The sequence below is a fragment of the Gopherus flavomarginatus genome, chromosome 5, assembly GCF_025201925.1.
Source record: "Gopherus flavomarginatus isolate rGopFla2 chromosome 5, rGopFla2.mat.asm, whole genome shotgun sequence".
Taxonomy (NCBI): domain Eukaryota; kingdom Metazoa; phylum Chordata; order Testudines; family Testudinidae; genus Gopherus; species Gopherus flavomarginatus.
This window is the reverse complement of record NC_066621.1, coordinates 17,080,641-17,103,878: the sequence shown is the minus strand read 5'-3', so window position 1 is coordinate 17,103,878 and position 23,238 is coordinate 17,080,641. Positions and strand designations below refer to the sequence as shown.

General features: G+C 51.8%; 1 protein-coding gene across 7 annotated transcripts; it reads right to left on the bottom strand.

Moving 5' to 3' along the window:
• Positions 1-567: 567 nt before the first annotated feature.
• On the bottom strand, positions 568-20,954 carry LOC127052303 (periphilin-1-like). 7 transcript variants are annotated; one of them, XM_050955857.1, is made up of 15 exons: positions 20,679-20,954; positions 13,942-14,017; positions 12,976-13,131; positions 11,576-11,725; positions 9,972-10,121; positions 9,075-9,146; positions 8,379-8,502; positions 7,777-7,832; positions 6,729-6,848; positions 5,869-6,000; positions 4,988-5,113; positions 3,992-4,123; positions 3,538-3,669; positions 1,826-1,996; positions 568-993 (listed from the first exon to the last, which is right to left on the bottom strand). In XM_050955857.1, exons 2-15 carry the CDS (start codon positions 13,978-13,980, stop codon positions 811-813), a joined length of 1,743 nt encoding a protein of 580 aa, XP_050811814.1. In that variant the 5' UTR covers positions 13,981-14,017; positions 20,679-20,954; the 3' UTR covers positions 568-810. The 7 variants fall into 7 exon arrangements, with proteins under 7 accessions (XP_050811814.1, XP_050811813.1, XP_050811815.1 ...); XM_050955856.1 differs by having other exon boundaries at positions 20,716-20,954; XM_050955858.1 differs by having other exon boundaries at positions 1,826-1,957; positions 20,716-20,954.
• Between the last annotated feature and the right edge of the window lie 2,284 nt (positions 20,955-23,238).

Sequence of the window (23,238 nt, the reverse complement as noted above, 5' to 3'; positions counted from 1 at the left end):
TCCTTTAAAAATCCCACCTCCTGTAGCTACCTGCATCACACCTCACGCAAGCAGAGCCACCAGTCCCTCCTATGGGAAAAATACCCCACATTGAATGTTTTGAAACAAGCATAGAACAGCCTCAACCGAACAGCTGCTGCCTTTACACAGGAATGCTGATGGCACAGGGGCAGCTGCAGGGGGCGCTCCGCCCGCCCCCTGCCATTTTATTTTTCAGAGTTAAAACAATTTTCTCCACAAACACGCACACATTTCAAAGTTCAGAGAAGACAAGCAGGGACTTTCAGGGACTCCTCTCCTTCAATGAAACCATGAGGCTCAGGGGCCCCGATCCTGGTCGGGTGAAACTGCTGCAAGTGTTCTGAGGAGGCTGTCGCCCATCACTCACAGTGTTGGCTTCAGTCAGCCCCGCCCAACAATCCCCGTACCCAGCCCCTGGCACCACTTATCCATCCCCACGGTTACGGACTCCTTCGGCCCTAGCACCGCTCAGCCCTCCCCTAGGCCATCTCCTTCCCTCCCCTTCCCTCCCTTCCCAAATTACTAACCCTCCCCACCATGTCAAGCCAACAGCCCCTTTCCCGTTCCATGCCATTGTCCAGCATCAGCACCAGGACTGCAGCCCTCCACGCTGGGACTCTGCTCCCACTCCATCATCTCCAGCTGCAGCCGCACAAGTCCACAGCTGCTGGTTTCTCATCCCAGCCAGAACCACTGCTGGGGCTTCAGCCCCAGTCCCCAGCAGCGCTCCCCCCTCCTCCCCCCCATCAGGCTCAGAGCCGGAGCAGATGTCTCTCGCTGTGCCGCCTCTCATGAGCGGGTGGAGCCCGAGTCGTAGCTGCTAATGAAGCGCTCCAGCTCCCGCAGGCAGTGGCCCCCGACCTGCCGCAGGTTGGCCCGCAGCGCAGACCCCATCGCCGCCTCCATGGAGGGCTCCTTGTGCAGCAGCATGGTGGCCACCACAGCAAAGGCCAGGCTGGATTGCTGGTAGGACTGTAGGGAGGGGAGAAGGGGAGCTTGTCAGACAAGGCGGCGGGCAGGCAAGTTCCGAAACTCAACCTGGGTGCCCGAGATTCCCCCCAGATGTACTGAGCCACCCTACGACTCAGGCCAGTGGCACCCCCTAGGGCTGGGGCAATAATGTGCTTTCATTGATCCCTGCTGCTGGCATGATGAACCTCTGCTGGGCAGCCCGAGAACCTCTCCTTGCTCCTGTCTGGCCGTTCCCTCCCTCCGCCCAGAACACTTTGCTATCCTGAGAACCTTGCAAGGGGTCAGGCTCTGGAGCCTCAGCCAAAGGGGTGACAGATGGGCCAGCTAGCCAATCCACCTGGGAGTGTTAAACAACAGGGCAAGCCCTCAGACTGCTCCCAGTCCCTGGCCGTTTAAGCCACTCCCCAGAGGAGTGTGAATCCAGGAGGAAGAATATTTTTCCCGTGCCTGTGGCCATCACGGCACCAAAAACAAATCAAGGAGGAGGACTGGGCTAGGAGTGAGGTTGCTCTGACTTCCTGGCACCAAACTCCCTAGTCCTGAACTGCTCCTGGCTGGCGTTGGGGTTTTACCTCTAACCTCACTCTTCCCAACCCAGGATCACACTGGTCATTCATGGATAGCAGACACACGAAACACTCTCCCTGAACCTATTGCACCTGCTTTGAAGCCCTCACTGCAGCTGTTGCAAGGGATTTGGGGCGGGCCATGCAGATGATGGAAGTGGTTTGGGAGGGGAAGGGAAACCCAGATCCTACACACATCAAGAGCCTCAATGCATCTAGGTCCGACCCTGCTTCTGGGTGAGCAAGAGGGGACTGTTAGAACTTACCAGCTCAATTTCTTCCTTTCTGGCCAGTATGGCAGCAGAACGAAGGTACTGCATGGTCTCTGCTGAGGTAGCCAGAGCAGAGCAGGCCTGGTAAGGATAGCCTGCGTCCTCCTGATGAGCGGCCAGCTGCTCCTGCGTTGATTTCAGACAGGGTGAGGGAAGGAGGTTAACCTGCTCTGGGGGAAAACAGGGTTGGACGTTTGCAGGTACATGAGCAAACAGGGCTACTGATAAATTAAATCGTCCCCCAAATCAAATCCAATAGTGAGTGGAGAAGCCAGGGATAAACTCTCCCCATCATCGCTTGGTGAAAGTGGGAGCATTAGAGGGATGGCTGTAGAATATTTTAAAGCATTTTTCTGAGCTTTATGCCACCTGCCCCAGCTTCCTGTCTGGGTAGCAAGGGGCAGTTTCCCTTTAAAAAAAGAATAGGGGGTGACAGAAACGGGCACCAGTCCAAGTCAGCTGCGATGAAAAGTCGTTACAGTCGGATCGCTGTTCTTGTCCTTTATGTGAAGGGAGGTTGTGATAAATGAAGGCGGGGTAGCTCCCTTTTATGGACACCCAGCCAGCCAGTTAGCTATGAAATCCCTCTTAGTAGCTGTTCTCTACTTGCTTTACCTGTAAAGGGTTAAAAAGTCCCCAGGTAAAAGGAAAGGAGTGGGCACCTGACCAAAAGAGCCAATGGGAAGGCTAGAATTTTTTAAAATGGGAAAAAACTTCCCTTTGTCTGGTCTGTTGTTCTCTGGAGCGAGGGGAAAGAGCAGAGACAGGGCTGGGACTGTGCTGTAAAAAGCTTTTTAGCAGGTATGGAAATCATCAGATCATACCTAAAACCTCCTCACGAATCGGAAAATGTCTAGAAAGATGCGATTAGCTTTATTTTTGGTTATGTCTTATGGGCTTGCGGATTCCTCTATGCTAACCCCAAATGCTTTTTTGTTTGGCTTGTAACCTTGAAGCTGGACCTCAAGAAGGTTATTCTTGAAGTTTAATTTTTGTAAGTGGGTTTTTTAAATATAGCAAAAGCCTAAGTTCCAGATGTATTTTCTCTCTTTTTGTTTTTAATAAAATTTACCTTTTTTTTTTTTTTTTTTAAGAACAGGATTGGATTTTTGGTGTCCCAAGAGGTTTGTGCATATGTTGTTTAATTAGCTGGGGGCAACAGCTAATTTCCTTTCTTTTCTTTCTCAGCTCTTCCCTGGAGGGGGGATGAAAAGGCTTGAGGGTATCCCACAAGAAGGAATTCCCAAGTGCACCTTACTGGGTCCCAAGGGGTTTTGCATTTAGGTGGTAGCAGTATGTACCCATCCAAGGCCAGAGAGAAGCTGTAACCTTGGGAGTTTAATACAAGCCTGGAGTGGCCAGTATTGATTTTTAAAATCCTTGCAGGGCCCCACCTTCTGCGCTCGAAGTGCCAGAGTGGGGAACCAGCCTTAACCGAGATTGACGGCTCTCAGTCCAGTTCACGGTGGGCAGGCACCCCTGGCACAAAAACCACCACCACGGACAGCCCTAGCAAAGCTGCCAAGAAATTAATGGCTCACGGGGGATGTTTCCCAGAATCTACTGCCTTGGCACCTGCTTTGAAGCACCCATGCAAAGGATTCTGGGGGTGTTTTGGGAAACAAAAGCGGGCTGGGCAAGGACTTAATCTCTCCCAGGCCTAGGGTGCCAACCTGGGAGAATGGGGCAAACAGGTCAGTTCATACCAGCTCAATTTCTTCCTTTCTCACGGGAGGCAGCTCCTCTGTGATCTCAGACGAGACTGGAGGTAAAGCAGCTAGAGCAGAGACAGCCTGGCTGAGAAGATCTGGGGCCTTCAGGTTGTCTTCCAGCTGGAGCTGTGGAGATTGCAGGGGGGATGGATGAGGGAGGTTATGCCATTCCAGAGGCACCTCCTATGGCAGCAGCGAAGACACTGACAAATCAAAGCTGGGCCGTGGGAATGTTCCCCAGAACCCTTAGCACGAGTTAGTCTTGTTGCCTCCACTGATGCACGGCTGGGGTAGCGCAGAGGATTCTGGGAACAAGCATCAATTCCATGGGATGGGGCAGGCAAATGGAAGCAGGTAATGTGTGGGAAGAGGGCATCAAACCCCACCTTATCCTAAGGCCCCAGTGCATCTGATCCAAGGAGAAGGAGAAGGGAGGGTGAGTTCATACCATCTCAGTATCTTCTGTTCTGATGGGATGATGCTCCTCTGTAGTTTCAGGTGAGGCTGGGGGCTCATCAGCCAGATCAGAGCCAGCCTGGCTGGGATCGTCTGTGGCTTCATGGCTGGCTTCCAACTGGACCTGTGAGTTTTCAGATGGAGTGAGGAACAGTTAGATTGTCCCAAGGGAGGATGGGGCTGTGGGTGCATGAGCAAAACAGGAGCACCAGAAGCTCCAACACTGCAACCAAACTTTGCAGCTTCAGGGCAGATTCTGCAGGGATAAAATCCCTCTGATGTCTCACAGCAACTGGGAGCATTACAAAGACGACTGTAATAATAATCCCTAGCGCTTAGCTAGTGCTTTTAATCCCTAGAGCTCATAGCGCTTGACAAAGGAGGTCAGTATCATGAGTCCCATTTTACAAATGGGGAAACTGAGGCACGGGGAGGGGAAGTGATTCACTCAAGGTCACCCAGCTGGCGAGGGGCACAGCTGAGAACAGATTCCAGATCTCCTGCATCCCAGTCCAGTGTTCTAGCCATTAGACAACACTGCCTCCTGTTCCACACCACAGAACACATGAAATGCACTTGCGACCCAAGTTAGGGGAGGGGGCAGACTCCTATCTGAGCAGCCTTGCACCTCGACATCACCAGCGATGTAACAGTGCTACTGCTGCTGCTGGACATATGCCCCCATCCCCATCATCCCCCTTGTTTGCACTTAGCTGTCTCCTGGACTGCCTTAGCAGAGTCCAAAGGACTGAATGGACCATGCAGACGCTACCCACAAACTTTTGAGCCAGTTGTCTTGGAAATTCCTTTGAAGCACTACTGCAGCTGGCGCCAAGGCTTATGAGGTGTGTTTGGGACTTAACAGCAATCCACTGTCAATAAATGCCAGATGGGCATGAGGAAGGGACTTCAAATCCCATCTCCCCCCAGAGCACCAACACATCTGACCTTGGGGAATAGCTGAAAGGGGGGACGGATAAGCTCATACCAGCTTGATTTCTTCCTCCGGGAGACAAAGATCCTCCGGGGTGTCAGCCAGGACTGAGTCAGTTGCCAGAATGCAGCAGGCCTGGCTGTGATTGTCTGCAGCCTCCAGACTGGCCCCCAGCTGGACCTGCAGAGATTTCAAACAGATGAGGACAGTCCCAGGGCAGGATAGGAGCTGTGGGTGCAGGAGTGAACAGTGGTTCTGGGAAATGCTGACAGTCAATCAGAATCTGTGGTTCTAGAGGAGATTCCGCAACTGTAGAAGCCCGGAATAAAATCCGCCCCCATCCCATTTCTCTCTGCAATGGGGAGTGTTGCAGAGACGCACGCAGAACGTTCCTTGTGTATGATTTCCAGCTTGCTGCTGCACGGGAATTCAGGCTCCCCCTGAAAACCAGCCTATTGACACAGAGCCATCCGGTGGCCTGTGTGAAGTGAGTTTGGTGGGTCTCAGCTCGAACTCCCCCCAGACAGCTGCCCAAGCCACAAAAAGCTGACATCATCATTAGCCTCCTTTACAGTGAGTCTTGGCAAAGTGTCCCAAGATTAAAGGGGAAGAGGCTACCCAGAATCTTTCACACTGGCTGCTTTGACACCCTCCTTGCTGTGCTGCCACAGCCATCACTAAGGATGCAGGGGTGCTTCTGAGATCCAAAGGGGAGCCCTGCACAAGTCATGGTGGGCGAGTGAAAGGAAGCAACATGTAGGGACAAGGGGAACCAAATCCCGTCCTGTCCTCCTCAGACTGCAAACTCCTTTGGGCAGCAAGTGTCCCTTTGTTACAGGTACGTACAGCACCTAGCATGTGGAGGCTATTGCAGTGCCCTAGGGCACCAACACATCTGCTGCAAGCAGAGTGAGAAGAGCTGAGTGAGTTCCTACCAGCTCAATTCCTTCCGTTCCCAAGGGATGAAGATCCTCTGTGGTTTCGGGTGAAGCTGGGGGTTCAGTATCCAGCGCAGAGCCGGCTTGGCTGGAAGGGTCTGTGGCTGTCTGGTTAGCATCCAGCTGGATCTACAGAGGTTTCAGACGGGATGAGGGAAGGAGGTTAGACAATCAGAGGAGGATAGCAAACTGGTGAGCTTGCATTCCATCTGCCCAGGCTACAGATGGGCATAAAGCTGCCAGTCCAGCAGCTTTCACCAGCACTTAATTCACACCCTCGCTACGGCAGAACAATTGCCAGCCTGCACCTGGGTCCAAGAAAGAGGAATTGAATCTCCCCCTAGCAGGCTGCTGCTGTGCCTGGGGTTCATCTCAGTGTCCCCAAGAACTTGACTGAGCCCTCAGCAAGTAGATGAAAGGGGAAGCCGTAGCAGGGACTTCTCTGCTGGAACAGAGGGCGGTGCAGCCAGCAGCTGCCTGCTGCAAAATGGCCCTGGCAAGGTTGCTGCCGCTTGCCTTTGCCAAATATAGAGGGCCAATCCCAGCAAGGCATGCTGGGAAAAAGCAGTTCCAATAAGACAGTGATCTTGCTCTAAGAGAGTGAGTAGGCACCAAAAAGTGCCTAGGGGAATGGGCTGTGCCTGTTATCTTCTCGTATGGCCCCACCTTAGATTGGAAGCTCTTTGGGGCAGGGACAATACCCACCTTTCTCCCCGTACTCTGCAGTACCCGAGTGTCACACAAATCCCCTTACGCCTGAGGGACTTAGGACACAACCTCGTCCTTGACACCCATCCATTGCCCAGGAAACCCAGCCCGTTCTCCGCCCCGCCCCACCCCTCCCTGTGGCCCTTGACCTGGGGTGGTTTGGGTTCTTTCACTGGAGCTGCAGAGTCTTTCTTGGGTTTTCCAGGCTTTTTGGGCGCTGCTGATTTCGCTTTCTCTGTCTTAGAAGAAACACTTTTCTTTCTACTCGACTGTAGGAAGGAAAAAGAGCAGAGGCTGGAATCACTCATGTCCTCCTGTGGCCCTCCATTACGGCCATATCTTAGCCCCTCAAATTCTTTACTGTGTTTATCCTCGCCACACCCCTGCGAGGTCGGGCTAAGCACAGAGAGACTAAGTGACTCGCCTAAGGTAACACAGGGACACTGCGGCAGAGCAGGAACTGAATCCACATCTCTGAATTCCAAGGCTCAGGCCCTAACCACTGGTCCAGCCTTCCTGTCCTTGGCTAACAGTCTGCAGGCTTTTCTAGCTGTGGTTGGGAATTCCAGTGAGACTGTGGACATCTCCCTTCCCCTCCCTGGCCCACAGAGGGTCCTTGGCTGAAAGACAGTCTGACCCTCCCAAAGTCGCCTCCAGGGGTTGGCTGCCCAGTCCGTATTCAATTGCCGCAGGAACCAGAAATCCCAATCCCTCAGTCAGCTTTGGAAGCACCAGCCTGTTTCCAGACTGCAGTTCACCAGATGGGGGTGGGGGCAACTGGGCTCTAGCTTTGTGGGGCTTGCTGCTCTGGGGAATGCCCACCACAATCAGCTCCACAGCAACTACGGGCCAAGTTCTCCCTTCGGTTATGCTGAGGCAGCCCCACTGACTGGGACATGCTCGTGTAAAGGGGGAGGATTTAGTCACACCTAGGGGGCGCCCACCCTGCGTCTGCTCGGTGGATACCCACAGGCAGTCACCCTCCGGGACTGGCCAGGTAGCGCAAGCAGGAACCCCAGCCACGAGCAGGTGGTTACAAAACCACTTCCTCCCCAGCAGCTCCTCTGCCCCCTGCCCAGCTGGGGTGCAGGGAAGCTTGAGGGACTAGACCCCAGGACCCAGCTCATCCCCTCCGCCGCCCTCCTGGTGGGAAGCAGCCGACAGAGAGGTAGCAGAGACACGCCGCTCTCCTCTTACCACCAAGCATCTCTCTGGGGAACGGGAGGCCGACGACCTGGATGACTTGAACTTTTCTGCAAAGAGATCAATGGGGATAGAATGAGGCAGACAGAACCAGGGGGCAGCAGGGATGCTGGGCCTTCGGGGGCTGGGCCACGTTCCTCCTCCTGAGTGAGGGGCAGGAGCTCTGGTTTTAGCACTGAGACTCCTTCTGCCCTCCAGTCTCAGCCCATGCTGGGTGGAGAAAAATCAAACAGGTCCTCCTGGGCCACTCCTCAGCCCAGGTAGACTCTGCCATCTAGCCTCTCCTATGGGCTTCAGGGTTCCTCCTTCCACCCTGAATCCTTCTCCTAACAGAGCCACATGCCAGCAGCTGTGGTCCACAATGCCCTGCTTGCAGCTCTTTCTGGGACCCCTGTAATAGATCCCCGGGGATCCAGCCCCTGCTCCCCAGGCTAGAGAGACCTCGGTGGCAGGCAGAACTGGCAGGACTTTCTCACCCAGTGCTGAGCCACTGGAATGCAGCTCGGGATGGGGCACTGCCACCCAGGGGCTGTTTCCTAGGGCTGAGGAGCTCATATGGCATATGGCATAGGCACCCCCATCCCCGAGGGACTGACCTCTGGAGGAGTAGGACTGAAAGCAGTGGTAGTGAGGGGTGAATTTCCCTCGGTAGCCGCCTCGGAAAGGACCACGGTGATGCTTCCAGCCGCGGCCACGGTACTTCCTGGGGAAGAAGTCTTGCTCCCTGTGGAAGGAACAGGTGGCCTGTGAGTAGCTTCTCTCTGAGCCAACCCCCATCCAGGTCTCCAGACAAAGGGCAGAGCCAGGTCTCCTCTGGCATTGAGATCCCACCCTGGCGCTCCAACCTCCAGGGCTGGCCAGCTACTTTTACCTTTCCCCAGGCCAGCACACCCATTTTCTCCTTCCCCTGGTATCTACCCCCTGGCAGCCCCACCCGTGTCCTTCCCCTTCTCCCTCCAGATGAGATTATCCCCCTTAGAGTGGTGCTGCCCAGACAGTCACAGCTGGAAAGCGGCAGCGGTGGGAACAGGCCAGCCAGGGATGAGCCTGAGAACAGTGGGATATCCTGGGATCACTTGAGTGCAGAACGGGGGTCACGCCAGCACTGCAGGGGTTGGATGTGCTCTTTGGGCAGCCCTCGCCTGGGATCCAGCTCACTCAGCGAACCTCTCTGCTGGGCCAACCTTGGAATTTCAGAACCTCAGCTCCCCAGGCAATAGGCCCAGCCCAGCATCCCCACCAGCCAAAACACCCTTCTCCCGTCGCCACCCGAGCGCCTCCCCTGCGGACACCTGCCTGTCCCAGGAGTTGCCATGTTCCTCCCTCAATACTGACTCCGGGCAGTGCTGGTTAGGTGGCATGGCCTGAAAAAAGGGACACGTGTTACAGAGGTTGTGGGGGCAGCGGGGTGACTCTGGGTGCTTTGCAGAAGCTCAACAAGGCAGTGCACGGGGAGACCTGCTCACTCTGCCCTCCTGAGCAAGGAACAGAACCCAGGCATCCTGGTTCCCAGTCACCTGATCTAAGCACCAGGCAACGCTCTCCTCCCAAGGTCTGGGGATAGAACCCAGGCGTCCTGGTTCCCAGTCACCTACTTAATACAGTTGACCATGCTACTTCTCTGGAAGGGACTCTTACGAAATGTGACGACTCAGAACAACAGTAGTGGGAGACAACGCACCAGCCATAGTGCAGTATAAGAGGGGCGAGGGTGGGTGCGTGCACACTGGGGACATGTTTGCTCAGCACCAGTCCCTCAGCAAAGAGCCATCAGGACACGGATGTGCATGGGTCATGCTCCAGGGATCAGTGCAGGGAGCTAGGTGCTTGGGGCAGGGCAGAGCCAAGTGACAGATGGATAGATCTGCAGGCTCAGACTTGCCAGATTCACCAACATACAGTGCGCCCCATGAGAGTCTGTGTACAGTGATAAAGAAATCAGCTCCAGCAGGTCTCCTGCAGAACATGACAGAGGACAGACTACATGGTGTTTCACCCAGTTTCCAGAGTGGGACCAGAATTCCCTCTGGTTTGTCCAGCACAGGAAGGCTCTGTTCACTTGAGATCCCCAGAGCTGTAACCAGCACTATCAGCCCTGCAGAGATTATACTAGTGTTATTCCTTGCCCCCAACAAATCCCAGTCTGACCGTTGCCCACCTCTCATGGGCACAACCTGGACCCCACTTACCGAGTGCCACTCATCCCTGAAACCATCCTCATGTCTCCCAGGTTGGTTCTCCCACCTGGCTGGCTGCTGATGGTCCTGGGGTGCCCAGCATCCACCGCTGTCACCCCCGTAAAAGTCAGCGGGGTAGGGTTCAATGTCTCGGGAAAAGGGCTGCAAAGATCCAACACGTGAGGTGAGGGAAGTCCTGAGTGAGACACACGGGGATGCACGACCTGCCCGTGTGTCACAGGGACTGAGATCTCATTCACAAGGATTCCCAGAGTAGATCAGAGCCGAGAGGGGGGCCATCTACTCCAGCATCTCGTCCCCATCAATGACTAGTACCAGCTGCTTCAGAGGAAGGTGCAGGAACCCCTGCAATGAACACTATGGAATAACTGGACCAGAGGCGAATTTTCTGCCTGACCCTATCAGTTAGTGGCTGTCTCGTCCCCTGAAGCCTGAGGGTTTCTAGCCTTTACATGGTATTTTTATCCTATGGACTACACCTGTGGAAGCTCACTGCCCCTATGAATGTCTCATCCTCTTTGAAATCCTACAGAGCTCTTGCCTTCAGTATGATACCTTGTGGCAATGAGTTGCACAGGTTAATTTATATCCCCGAACTAAACAGTGTTTTCTTTTAGGAGCTTTCAGTTTCCTTCCAAGGTCATTGGCTGTGTCCTTGTTCTTGGACCGGCTGGGAAGGTCAGCGGGCCCCCCGATCTACCGTCTCCCCCATTCCTTATGTTACAACCCTCTCTCAGGGGTTCCCTCCTTGTTAAATCACAGAGGGAAGGTGGGCGGGGTGGTTTCAAAGGGAGCTCCCAGGGGTGTCAGCTGGAGGATCGCTATTCCACAGAGGGGGACACCTAAGCACAAAGGTGCAGCGACTTGCCACAGGTCCCACAACAAGTCAGTGGTAGAATCAGGAACAGAACCCAGGTGTCCTCACGCCCAGGCCCCTATTCTAAACTCCAGACCAGAACACAGAGTGAACTGTACGAAACCGGATGGCTTGGAGCGGGAGCACTAAGAGGAACACCACCTGTGATGACAGGGGTCTCGGGTCCAGATAGAAGCCTCTCGTCCTTTCTCTCCCAGGCAGGTGGCAATCCTCTTCCTCTGCCTGCCCCCCTTCAACTGGAGAGCATTAGCAGTTCAGGCCCTTGCTAACTCCCACAAGCCTGATCATCCTCCCTCCCCTCCTTGCTCTTGCTGGGAGAGAGTCAAGCCCCCACTGGTGTAACACCATGGCCTGCTTCCAGACTTCATAGCCCTTGAGTGACCGAGGCTGGTCAGGACACCAGCAAGAGGCAGTGGTGACCCTCAGACCCTGCCGGGGCTCCCCATTGTCTGCACTGTGCTCCTGACCTACCCAACCTCCTCCGACGGTTAGTTCCTGACCCCCTTAATACTGGGGTCTGAATTCCTCATTTCCTACCCCTCCGGAAGGCTCCGTTCATGGGCGTTCCCCCCACACAGCCGTGACCAACTCAAGCAGCCAAGCAGAGATTGCTCTGCTCACTTCCAAACAAACCAGGAATTCTCCCTGCCACCCACAGTCCTTGCACTGTCTGTGTGAGCACAGCGGTGCACCAGGGCTCAGCCTGGATCCCACTTACCGAGTGCCAACCACCCCTGAAGCCTTCCTCGTGCCTCCTGGGTTGGTTCTCCCACCTGGCTGGCTGCTGATGGTCCTGGGGTGCCCAGCACCTGCCCTTGTCACCCCCGTAAAAGTCAGCGGGGTAGGGTTCGATGTCTCGGGAAAAGGGCTGCAAAGACCCAACACGTGGGGTGAGGGCAGTCCTGAGTGAGACACATGGGGATGCATGACCTGCCCTTGTGTCACAGGGACTGAGGTCTCATTCATCGGGATTACCAGACTGGATCAGATCCAGGAGGGGGCATCTATTCCAGCATCCCGTCTCCATCAGTGAGCAGCACAAGCTGCTTCAGAGGAAGGTGCAAAACCCCTGCAATGAACATTATGGAATAACTGGCCCAGAGGGGAATTTTTTGCCTGACTCCATCAGTTAGCGGCTGTCTCGTACCCTGAAGCATGAAGGTTTGTAGCCTTTATGTGGTCTTTTTATCCTGTGGAATGTAACTGCAAATATTCACATTATCCCCATCAGTAAATGTCTATTCCCCTTTGAACCTGACTGAACTCTAGGCCCCAGGTTAATTACGTGTACTGTAAACACAAGGACCTGCTCCAATCAGTTTTAATCAATGTCCTCTTGCTCCTGTGCGATGAAGGAAGGTGAATAGGAGCGACCTATTTACCTTTTCTCAGCCAGTCACTGTTTTGTGCCTCACCGTTGCTGCTTCATCACAGCAGCAAGGGATGCATCTGGGGCATTTAACTGCGAGGTAGGTGGGCCAGCCCTGTTTGTTTGTGATTAAGTGCTGGGGGGACCAAGGCAAGAAGAGGTCGAGTGACTTGCCAAGGGTCACACAGCAAGTCAGTGGCACAGCCAGGATTAGAGCCCAGGTGTCCAGCCACCCAGGCCCCTGCTAGGGCACTCTGCGTCAATGGCAGCGAGTGGCAGGAGTGGCCTGGAACAACAGCAGTCAGAGGCAGGCGACACATCTAAGATGTTCTGCTGGGATGCATTAGCAGGAAGGATACTGGCTCACCTCCTAAGGACCAATCAAGCCCCGGGCATGTAACACCTTGGCCTATTCCTACGGCTTGGAGGGTTTGTGACCCCTGGGAAGCAAGGCTAGATCTAGACTCCTGGCAGAACCAGTCTGGAACCCCTACCCCGCTGCCTCAGTCTTCCTGACCAGCCTAACATCCACCCCGCCTGGGTTCAGGAAGGCTCCACTCATTTGCATGCGGGTCACAGAGCTGTGACCAAGCAACGATTGCTTATGCCTGCTCCAGGAATTCTCCCCGGGACATCGTCCTCACTACCCACGTCCCCTGATCATGTCCTAGCCCCAGCTCAACTGCAGCCCACTTCCCACACTCTGCCTGGACACAACACCCCTCCAGGCTCAGCCCAGACCCGCTTACCGAGTGCCACCTGTCCCTGAAGCCTTCCTCGCGTCTCCCGTGTCGGTAATCCCAGCTGGCTGCCTCCTGATGGTCCTGGGGCGCCCACCCCATGCCCTCGTCATCCCTGAGAAAGTCGGCAGGGTAGGCGGAGGGGCTGATATCCTGAGGGCAAGACTGCAAAGATGAGACATGTGGCACGGGGGTGAGGGTAGCAATGATCATGACACATGGGGATGCAGGATCTTCTCCTTTACTTCAGTGACAGTGGTCTCCTTGCTCCCTCTCAGCAGGTGGATCGTGGGGGGCACAGTTACATGGGTGGGAACTGGTACATTTTTAACCTACCGCTAGACTGAAACTCCTCTTATTCCACACGTTCTTCCCACCCCAAAGCATCCCAGCAAACACAGACAAGTCAGCAACGAGACCCCCGAAAGTGCAGCTTCTGATGTAGGCAGGCCAGAGCTGTTCCCAGTGCCACGACACAAAGCCTGGCGGAGACTCGGAGACAGTGGATTTACATCAGAGATGCAGCTTGCTGTGTAGCTCCAGAAGAGGTGCAACTGGCCCCCAAGTTCATCTCAACTGACCATTAACTCTGGAGCCGAATGAGGGAGACGTACAATATTTGACCCCATCAGCCATTTCGCTGCTGGGTTGCATTGGTGGAAACAACCCAGCTATTCAGGGAGCTTGGGAAGGGACTGGGTGGAACACCACCATTTCCCTCCCCCATACACACTCCCGCTTGGACAGAGAGGAAGGTAGACTGAGAAGGGAGAAAACCAGGTGTCTCCTGTCACTGGTGACCTTATTGTTCTGTCCATGCTTACAACTCCCCCCTCTCCCCAGCCAGGTCCAGGGCTCGCTGAACCATTTGGAAATTAACTCTTTGTCCCCAGTGGAACGAGCCGATTCTGCAATGGTCCCACCTCTGCCCCCAACACCAGGTTCCGCCAACTCCTTCCCTCCGAAGCCACTTACATGGAAGAAATCATTTGGGTGCCCTCTTCCGGGGAACATCCTGTTGCTCAAGCCGAAACCCCTCCACGTTCAAGCCCTGGGAGAAAAGGGGTGGGGAGGAAAATGTGTTGTGAGTTCAGTTGATTAACAACTGAAACCCCACATAACTCAATCAATTAATCAGCACAGACAGGCCACACATCCCCAGCCCAGAGAACAGTTCAGTGGCAGGGGTAGTGAGAGGGTCCTGCTATTTCCAAACTACCCTCCAGACCTCAGCCCTTCATACCCAACTTGTTTATCACCGCTGAAGATTGACGGTTAGCTCCACTGACTTCCTTTTCGGTAACACTCCTCACTTTGCCTTTAGTACATTTCCCTGCCCTTAGGGCAGGTTTTCTACAATTCAGTAGGATCGCAGACCTGTCTGCCACACCAAAGTCAGCTGCTACTCATTTTCCATGATTTCTCTTACCCGAATTATGCAACAGTTTATTGGTAAACCATACAGTCAATTGCTTGTTATGAAATATACTCAAGAGAGTAAATAACCAGTCAGTCAGATTTATGGCTCAAAGTCAGTAATAGTGGAACAGAGGAAAAAAGGTTCAGTACGATACCAGTTTCCAGGAAGCAGGCTCATGCACCATGGTTACAAAGAAGGCATGGGTCCAAAGTTACACCCCCCAAGCGATCCTTTTCTGTCCAACCCATTCACAAGAAACAAGACACTGTATACATCATCTGAGGCTAGATTTAGCCAATCATCTTTCTACCTTGTTTTTCTGGTACCATGCTGTACCTGTTAGCTTTCTGTTCTGAACTCAGGCATTCCAGATGCCCAGGGTGTGAAAGCATGCCCTGGGCTTGTACCAGCGTAGAAAACTCATATATCTTGTCCTTATCTTTGAGACAGACATTCTGTTAGACTCGCAAAAGAGGTCTCCCTACGGGATGGGGAGCAGGCAGATAGCGGACACAGGGTTGGTATATAATACTCTAAATGCTCTTTATTGATTACAAAACAAACCTTACTCACTCCACATTCACACCCCAAACATACTAGACCAGAGTCCAAAGGTTAGAATGGTCCCCATGGCCAGTTGAGATTCCTTCCAATCATCAGATCATAGGATGCAGGGAGCCGGTGCAAACCACATCTATATCCACACAGGACTCTGGATCGATAAGCGACTCCAGTTTGCAGAAATCATAGGCAACCATTTCTAGTCTATTCCGTCACGTTGCCAGTTCTTCGCCTTTGTTTACTAGGCCTTCCACCCATGCAATTCCAAAGACAGAATCCTGGGCAGGCCACCATGATCCAAGAAGTGCTAGTTCCTCCAATTCTTATACAATTGTATATCAGTCAAGCCAGTATTGTTTCCTTTTCTGCTGATTTTCCATATTTTTCTTGGAACAAGATTGTGCAAAAACAAACAGTTCTAATAGTCCTTGACCTTAAGCTCCTGCTTCAGTTGTCAACTTAAAACACATGTATTCAGGTCAAGCACGCGTCATTCATACCAGGCCTCAATAACCTATACACATCTCCCAACAATTCCAGGTTTGGTCAGAGAGAGTTACACCCTACCCGTTACTGTGGTAAAACATCCACATGTTCTGTTCCTGACAGTTTTACTATCTACTTAGGCCAAAGTTTACTTCAGCTAACACAAGTTGCTGTAGGATACTCAGCACAAGCGTACAGGATTATAGAAAGACAGAGGTCAGTTCAGGCCATGTAACCGATTGAAATATAATCTAATGGTACAGTAGAACCTCAAAGTTATGAACACTAGAATTACAAACTGACCAGTCAACCACACACCTCATTTGGAACCGGAAGTATGCAATCAAGCAGCAGCAGAGACACCATCTCCCCCTTGCCCCCTCAAATAATACCAATACAGTACAGTACTGTGTTAAATGTAAACTACTAAAACAAAAAAGGAAAGTTTAAAAAAAGATTTGACATGGTAAGGAAATTGTTTCTGTGCTTGCTTCATTTAAATTAACATGATTAAAAGCAGCATTTTTCTTCTGCAGAGTAAAGTTTCAAAGCTGTATTAAGTCAATGTTCAGCTGTAAACTTCTGAAAGAACAACAATAATGTTTTGTTCAGAGTTACGAACAATCTCCATTCCCAAGGTTTTCATAACTCTGAGGTTCTACTGTATGTTGATATTGTTACTCCTGGGGAAATTCTGCGCCACTGCGCAATGCAGAATTTTGCAGAAATTAACATTGTGCATTCAGAATTTCCTTTCCCCCACAGAAATGGGGTGCAGTGCTGCTAGCTGCCACTAGCACATAGACGACACTGCTGGGGGCAGGGAGCTAGAGGGATCCTGGCAACTGCAGTTCCCAGAATGCCTTGAGGAAAGGAGAGTATGGCACACAGAAAACTCAGCCTGGGACCGAGCATCAGTCTGTTTCTCCTTCTGGACCCCTGGGCTCTCTGGAGGAGGGAGCACGCGTCTGGACAAGGGGGGGGGGCTGCGGTTGGGCTCTAGGGGGAAGGAGGTATGGATGTCTGGGCTGGGGAGGCATGGCTGGGCTCTGAGGGGAAGGGTTGTGGGTGTCTCTCCCCCCTCCCCCAGCTAGGCTCAGGGTGGGAAGGGAGAGAGTAACTGGGTTGTTATAGGGGTTTCTTTAACTCTCTACTCCTGGGGGAATTTTTTTGTGTGGGTCTGTATTGTTATAGACATACTTGCTGACAGGTATTTTGAAATAAATTACCAAAATAATTGAAATCGGCGTGATTATGTAGTGTTATTTTGACAAACAGAATTTGCAGAATTTTAAAATATTGTGCGCAGAATTCTTAATTTTTTGGTGCAGAATTCCCCCAGGAGTAAATTATTGTGTGTTTAATGCATATTGATATACTTAGCCCAAACAGCATATATTGATAATGTGATATATGTTTATTAGACCGGCATATATTGGTCAACAGGAGAGTCCTCTGTTAGTAGGTAGGCCAGAATCACCAGATGACAGGGCGAGAGAGCACCATAGGGTGGTAGAGCACATGCCATGTCCCCTTCCAGGCCCTGTCTCTACAGGTTCATAGAGGCTGGCTTTCAGCCTAGCTGGCTCAGTGGAGTTGGAGGAACCTGACTGAGAAGCCCCCTTACTGCTCATCACGAGTTTACACCGGCTCAGCTCTCAGATGGTGGATGTGTGGAGCCTACACGACACTTGCCCTTAATGGAAATCCACTGCACATCTTCAAGAACAGCTCCGGAGTATGTCCCCTAACTACCATTCCCACTATGGATGAAAAGCACTGGTGACAGGCGACCAAAGACCTGATACAAAGGCTACGGACACCAACTGTCCATTGACTGGGCCTCAGAGGTTGATCCTACAGCCTTCAATCACAGGAGCAGCCTTGCAAACTGGTGTGGGCAACTCTGGCAGTACAATCCATTATGCTGAGCGTCTGCAGCAAGAAATATGGAAAACCCTCCCCTGCCCCACAGCACCTGCTGCCCTTCAGAGAACACACCCAAAAATCCCCATGGGCCCAGTCCTGGGCCTGCAGCGCACTGCAGATTGTTCTCTACCCCTACTGAAGGGGCTAAGCACTGACTGTACTTAGCCCCAGGAGGGGCCTGGGGCCTGTTATTTTTAGCCGCTTTCATTCACTGCACTGCCCAGGACTATCCCCTGCTATTTTAAATGGATGCCTCGGATTTACATTTGGCCTCAGCTAGACACCCTGTAAATAGAAGCTTTTATAAAAACTATGACCAGTAGAAAGGATATTGCACACACAAAAATCCAGCGAAAGCTGTTTGAAATAAATAAACACTGTCCTGCCCTCTGCACTCCAAACACTGGCCCATTAAGAGCCTGAAAGTGAAACTGACCATAAACAAAAATGAAACTGACGTCACCTACTTGCATTGTGAGAAATGGGACAGGAACTAGAAAACAAAATGGATGCAACAAAAAACAGCAAGGCCTGGGAGTGGGAGGTTATGGTTCTATTCCAGCTCTGGCACTGGCTCACTCTGTGACCTCACATTCCCTCTCTGGGCCTCAGTTTCCCACCTGTAGAGTGGGCATGATGAAACTTCTGCGCCTTTATAAAGCGCTTTGAGAGCAGGGGACTGGCCATTCATTTTCACAAGACACATGCAGTACTGCTGACCCCAAAGGTTCCAAAATCATGGAGTCAGGCCCCCCAAAATCTTTAAATGTTTTCAAAAATAAATAATTTTGGGGGGTTCTTTCTATTTTCCTTCTGTTTTCTGGACCTTCAGGGTGCATTCAGGTCACAATTTCACCATTTTGTCTTTTAATGAAAATGAAGATTCTCAACTAACCACTTCTCTCTGAGTGCTGGAGCTTTACGGCAAACAGGAAATATTGCAATAAAACCACCAGAGCAGGCAACACTGACTTGCCTCTCAAAATAGACCACTTGATTCCGGGACCAATTACTTCAGTTTTTGAAAAGGGAACTTGAAACACGTAAAATTCCCAGGCAGGCTGAGCACAGGGACAAGGTCGGTTTTTATAAATACCCCATTTTTATTTAAGATTGGTGGGGGAAGCCTTTTGTTTGAAACTTTCCCAATAAAAGTTGTGGACTTCCAAGTTGTACACTTAGGATTTGTCCGCACTTGACAGTTAATTCAGATTAAGGTAGGGTTTGGAACGAGAGCATTCACGCATGGAGTTTATCAGGAATAGTTTATTGCTTTAAATTCACATGTTACCTTACACTGGATTAATTTGGATTTGTAGAAAAGCCCTTATTCTGGAATAAGGTTATGTCTACACTACAGATCTAAGGAGCGGTAGTAGCTCTGTCTGCAGGAGAGCTTCTCCCAATGACACAGAGCTGTTCATGTGGGCACTTTTGTCAGTGAAACTTTTGTTGATCAGGGTGCGATTTTTCACACCCCTCACCAACAAAAGTCTTACCAACAAAAGTGCTAGTGTAGAAATAGCCTTCAGAGCGCCCAGGAATAAGACTAGAACAGCAATTCCTGAATAACTGGCTGTCTCTTGTTTCCACGCAGCACCCAGCATAATCAGGGTCTGTGGGAAGGACTACAAGCCAAACCCTTGGCACTCCGATCTGCCTGGCCTGCCTTTCCACAATGGCCCATCTTCCCGCCAAGGAACAAAACGCGCTTTACAAACTGTAAAGCAGGGGTTCCCAAACTGTGGGCCGTGACACAGTCCTGGGTGCTCCGCCATCATGGGCAGAGGCTTTTTTGGGGGGCCAGCAGTGACGCCAACCACTGTGTGTCCAGGGCAGTTTCCTCATATGGGTTGGGTAACGGCCACCACGCCTTCCAGGCTCAGATAGGTGTAGTCCATGGTGCCCACGAAACACTGGGTGCCAGTGGCCGCGGTAACAGTGTAGGATGGGCATGGCCCAGCCCAGCGCGCACACAGCCACAAGGAGTGGAGATGCCCACGCTGTGCCAGCTAGGGACTGAGTGCACGGCTGGGCTACACCATCCTGAGCGACATCCTTCTCTGCATACAGTCCCTAGCTACCCTATTCCTGCACCGTGAGCTACCCCCATGGCCCCCATACAACCCCTAGTTACCCCATCCCTGCACCCTGAGCTACCACCCTGTCTGCACACAGCCCCTAGCTACTCCGTCTGCACCCTGAGCTACACCCCTCTCTGCACACAGCCCCTAGCTACCCCATTCCTGCTCCGTGAGCTATCCCCATGGCCCCCATACAACCCCTAGTTACACCATCCCTGCACCCTGAGCTACCACCCTGTCTGCACACAGCCCCTAGCTATGCCATTCCTGCACCGTGAGCTACCCCCACGGCCCCCATACAACCCCTAGCTACCCCATCCCTGTGCAAGGAGAAGCCGGTACAGCCATCACATTAAGATGACTCCTGGTCTGTACGTTATTCTATATTTGTATTTACAATATTTGATTATTTTCTAATTAGTAGAGAATAGGGTTGGGTCTTTACTTACACAGCACAGAAATGTAGCTATTACGCTAAAAAAAACTGAAAACACAGTATTGTGTCCAAAGCTGGACGCCGATTTTGTTTTAAAATCAAACAACAGAATGTGTTTGTCAACAATTTTGTTAACACCGTTGTGTTGCTGAGTATTCAGTTTTTATACAAAATTATGTGTTGAACACCCCATTTGGCTCTAAACATTTTTTTAAAGTGTGAGTTTACTCAAACTGTTTGAAAGATTTTGTGGCATTTCTCTGAGGGCAGAGCATTAGGGATTGCTAGCATAACAATTGTTTGTACTACAATGCAAAGGAAACATTCATTGTTTATTTACGGTGGTATGGTTTATATGGATGTAACACTTAACAGGGATAATTGTCCTCGAGAAGCATTAAGAGTGGGCCCCAGGCCTCACAGGTAGGCCACAGGGGGGGAAATTTGGGACCCCCCTGCCTTAAAGGCTTTACAAACACGAAGGGACCTATCACCCTGCAGGAAGGGAGGCAAGGGCGCATTTTGCGAACAAAAGCCAGGACAGGCAAAACACTTTGCTAACCAACATTTTCACCAGCCTTTGCAAGGGGGGCATCCGTTGCTATAGAGCAAGGGGTGGGGTTGTTACCTTACCCTTCCCCAGATGCGGCACACACAGACACACACACACCCCTTTTGCAGGATATAATATAATCAGGACGCTGATACTTTGCACACACACACACGGGTTTTTTCTGCAATGATCCCCAAGGCTTTGCAATGCACCAAACACATTAAAAATCCTAAGGCTGCTCACTCCGCTCTGACTCTTGCATCCCACGCAGTTTACTCACCCCAACTCCAACGGCCACGGCTGGGCACCCAGGCACAAATCAGCTGAGCCACAGTGGGTGGGGTCGGACCAGGGGAGCTACTCCAGGCCCCACAGCTAACAGGCGTCGGTCTAAGTCTGGACTGGAGAGACCGGACCTCCCACTGCAAAGTTAGCAGCACTGCCTAGGAATAAACGCACATCACATGCCTGGCCTTGCCTGCTCCTGGGCAGCTGCGGGGAGCAGCCCTCTCAGAAGCCATGTGCCCGCCGTCTCTGGCTGCAACTGCACAGAGCGGAGGGGAAACGGAAAACTTCAGTTTCCTTCCAGCGCAGAGAGCAGAAGACTTGAAGTATTTCTGACTCCCCTGCAATGAGCCTCGCCTGGAGAGGGGAGGGGAGGACACGAAAGCCTGCGGCTGCTGATTGCCTTTGATGGATGGATGTTGTGGTCCCACCCAGGAACTGGTATATTCACATCGCACGGAAGGGAAGTGCTGCTGAAGTGTTAGGGGTTGCACCTTTGCAGTTGCTAGTGTGTTAGTGTGTGACACTGGAGACAAGTTCCCGAGGCCCAAGGACCAGGACAGCCGGTGGCATCTCCCTGAATCAAACGAACCTGCAAGGGATTTGAAACTTTACTTGTATGTCAAGTATCAGAGGGGTAGCTGGGTTAGTCTGGATCTGTAAAAGCAGCAAAGAATCCTGTGGCACCTTATAGACTAACAGACGTTTTGGAGCATGAGCTTTCGGGGGTGAATACCCACTTCCTCAGATGCATGTCTGCATGTCATGCATCTGAGGAAGTGGGTATTCGCCCACGAACGCTCATGCTCCAAAACGTCTGTTAGTCTATGATAGGTAAATCGATGAATTGAAAATTTATTGTATGCAATACTAGCCTATGACCTGCTGTCACTATGACCTGCTGTCACAAGCACTGGTCGGTAAAGATTGCTAGTACTTTGGTCAAGGAGAGCAACGTGGAATGTAGACATCAGCAGGTAAATGAACCTATGTACTCACGACCCCTGCCTCAGGATGACTCAAGAAAAACATGTTCCGACCAGTGTGGTCCAATATGACGTATAAAATGCTATAAATATACAATGTAAAGCTTGTCTCGGTGTGCCATTCCTCTGGCATTAGTCGAGGGGGACACCCGCTCAGCTGATCGTACAATAAACAGTAAAGCTCTCTGTGTCTCTCTTTGGAGTAATTGGCTAGCTCTGGGGAGAACGAGCCTAATTTGACTAACAAATTGGCGACCACGGCAGGACTCTCCCTATAGAGGGCGCTGACGCTATTGGTGGCTAGTAGGTTGGTACCAAGAAAAGTGGCCACCCCGAGCTGATTGTGCGGCTCGTGTTCTCGGACCACCACGGCCAACCGGGGCGGCGGTGTCCTCTGTAGAGTAAGTCCCAAAAGGACACAAGAGCACTGAGTTTTTGGTTCCTCAACGTCCCCAAGCCAGACGCGGCCACTCCGGGTGGTAAGTGCGTTTCCCTCCAAAGGGTTGAGGACTAACGCCCCCGAAGTGTGGGTTGGACGACGGAAATTGCGACGAGAAGGTATACTACTAGTAGCATTGTTATAGTTTTGTGAATAATTTGTGTAGTATTAGTTTTTGGGTTGTTTAACACAACTCCTAGCTCTTTTGCTCCTACTCGCACTTTTCTTCCTTCTCCTTAATGTGTATTGGAAGTTCAACTCGTGTATAAGCATTTGGTGTTTCTGTGTGGAAGGTGAGTGAGTGCTACTAGTTATATCTGGGACTAAGCTGACTCCAGCCGCCCCAAGACTCCTGCAAGGGGAAACCCGATGACCAGGATATCTTGATTGCAAGGGGGGTCAGCCGAACCTCAGTGAATATCTGTTGTGAATCTGTATGTACATAGCGTTTGAGTCTTAAGTATGGGGTCTATGGGGTTCACTCAAAGTTCTTATTCTGGAACACCCCTAGGATGCATGTTAGATAACTGGACAGCGTTTAGACGCCAGGCAGATTATGGGACGGTATTATGTAAAGAAGATCTGATAAAATTTTGCACGGTAGAATGGCCGACATTTAAGGTAGACTGGCCAGATGGTGGTACATTAAAATTAGACATTGTACAGGCTGTGCATGGCATTGTGACCCGAGATGGGCATTGGGACCAGTATCCGTACATAGACATTTGGCAGGATCTGGTAGCCAATCCCCCTCCCTGGTTACAAAAATGTAGGCAGAAGACCCTTAAGATTTTGTTGGCCCGAGCCCCGGTTAAGAAACCCAATACCCCTGTTAAAAGGCCATGCCCTCCCCCTGTAATCCCACAACCTCCGGAATATGTGGTTCCTCCTCCTCCCTTGTACCCAAACCTTTCTCACCTGCAGAAAGGGGAGGGCACTTTTGATCACTGATTACTCTCGCCCCTCGCTCCACCAATATGGTCACAAGGTGCCCGTTATCTACCGGGTAATGAGCGTTGGGATAGGGCGGAGGCTCGATCACTGGATGTCCTCGGGAGGGGTGACAAGTGCCCCCGAAGGTAGCAATGGGGAT

Bases quoted from the DNA above. Each gene is read 5' to 3' on its own strand.
- LOC127052303 (XM_050955857.1), bottom strand. From the start codon at position 13,980: ATGTTCCCCGGAAGAGGGCACCCAAATGATTTCTTCCAT. The intron at 8,503-9,074 runs GTGTCCGCAGGG...TTCCACAGGGAG, and splicing joins GCAACTCCTGGGACAGGCAG to CAAGACTTCTTCCCCAGGAA. The intron at 6,001-6,728 runs GTCAAGGGCCAC...AAACCTCTGTAG, and splicing joins AAGAACCCAAACCACCCCAG to ATCCAGCTGGATGCTAACCA.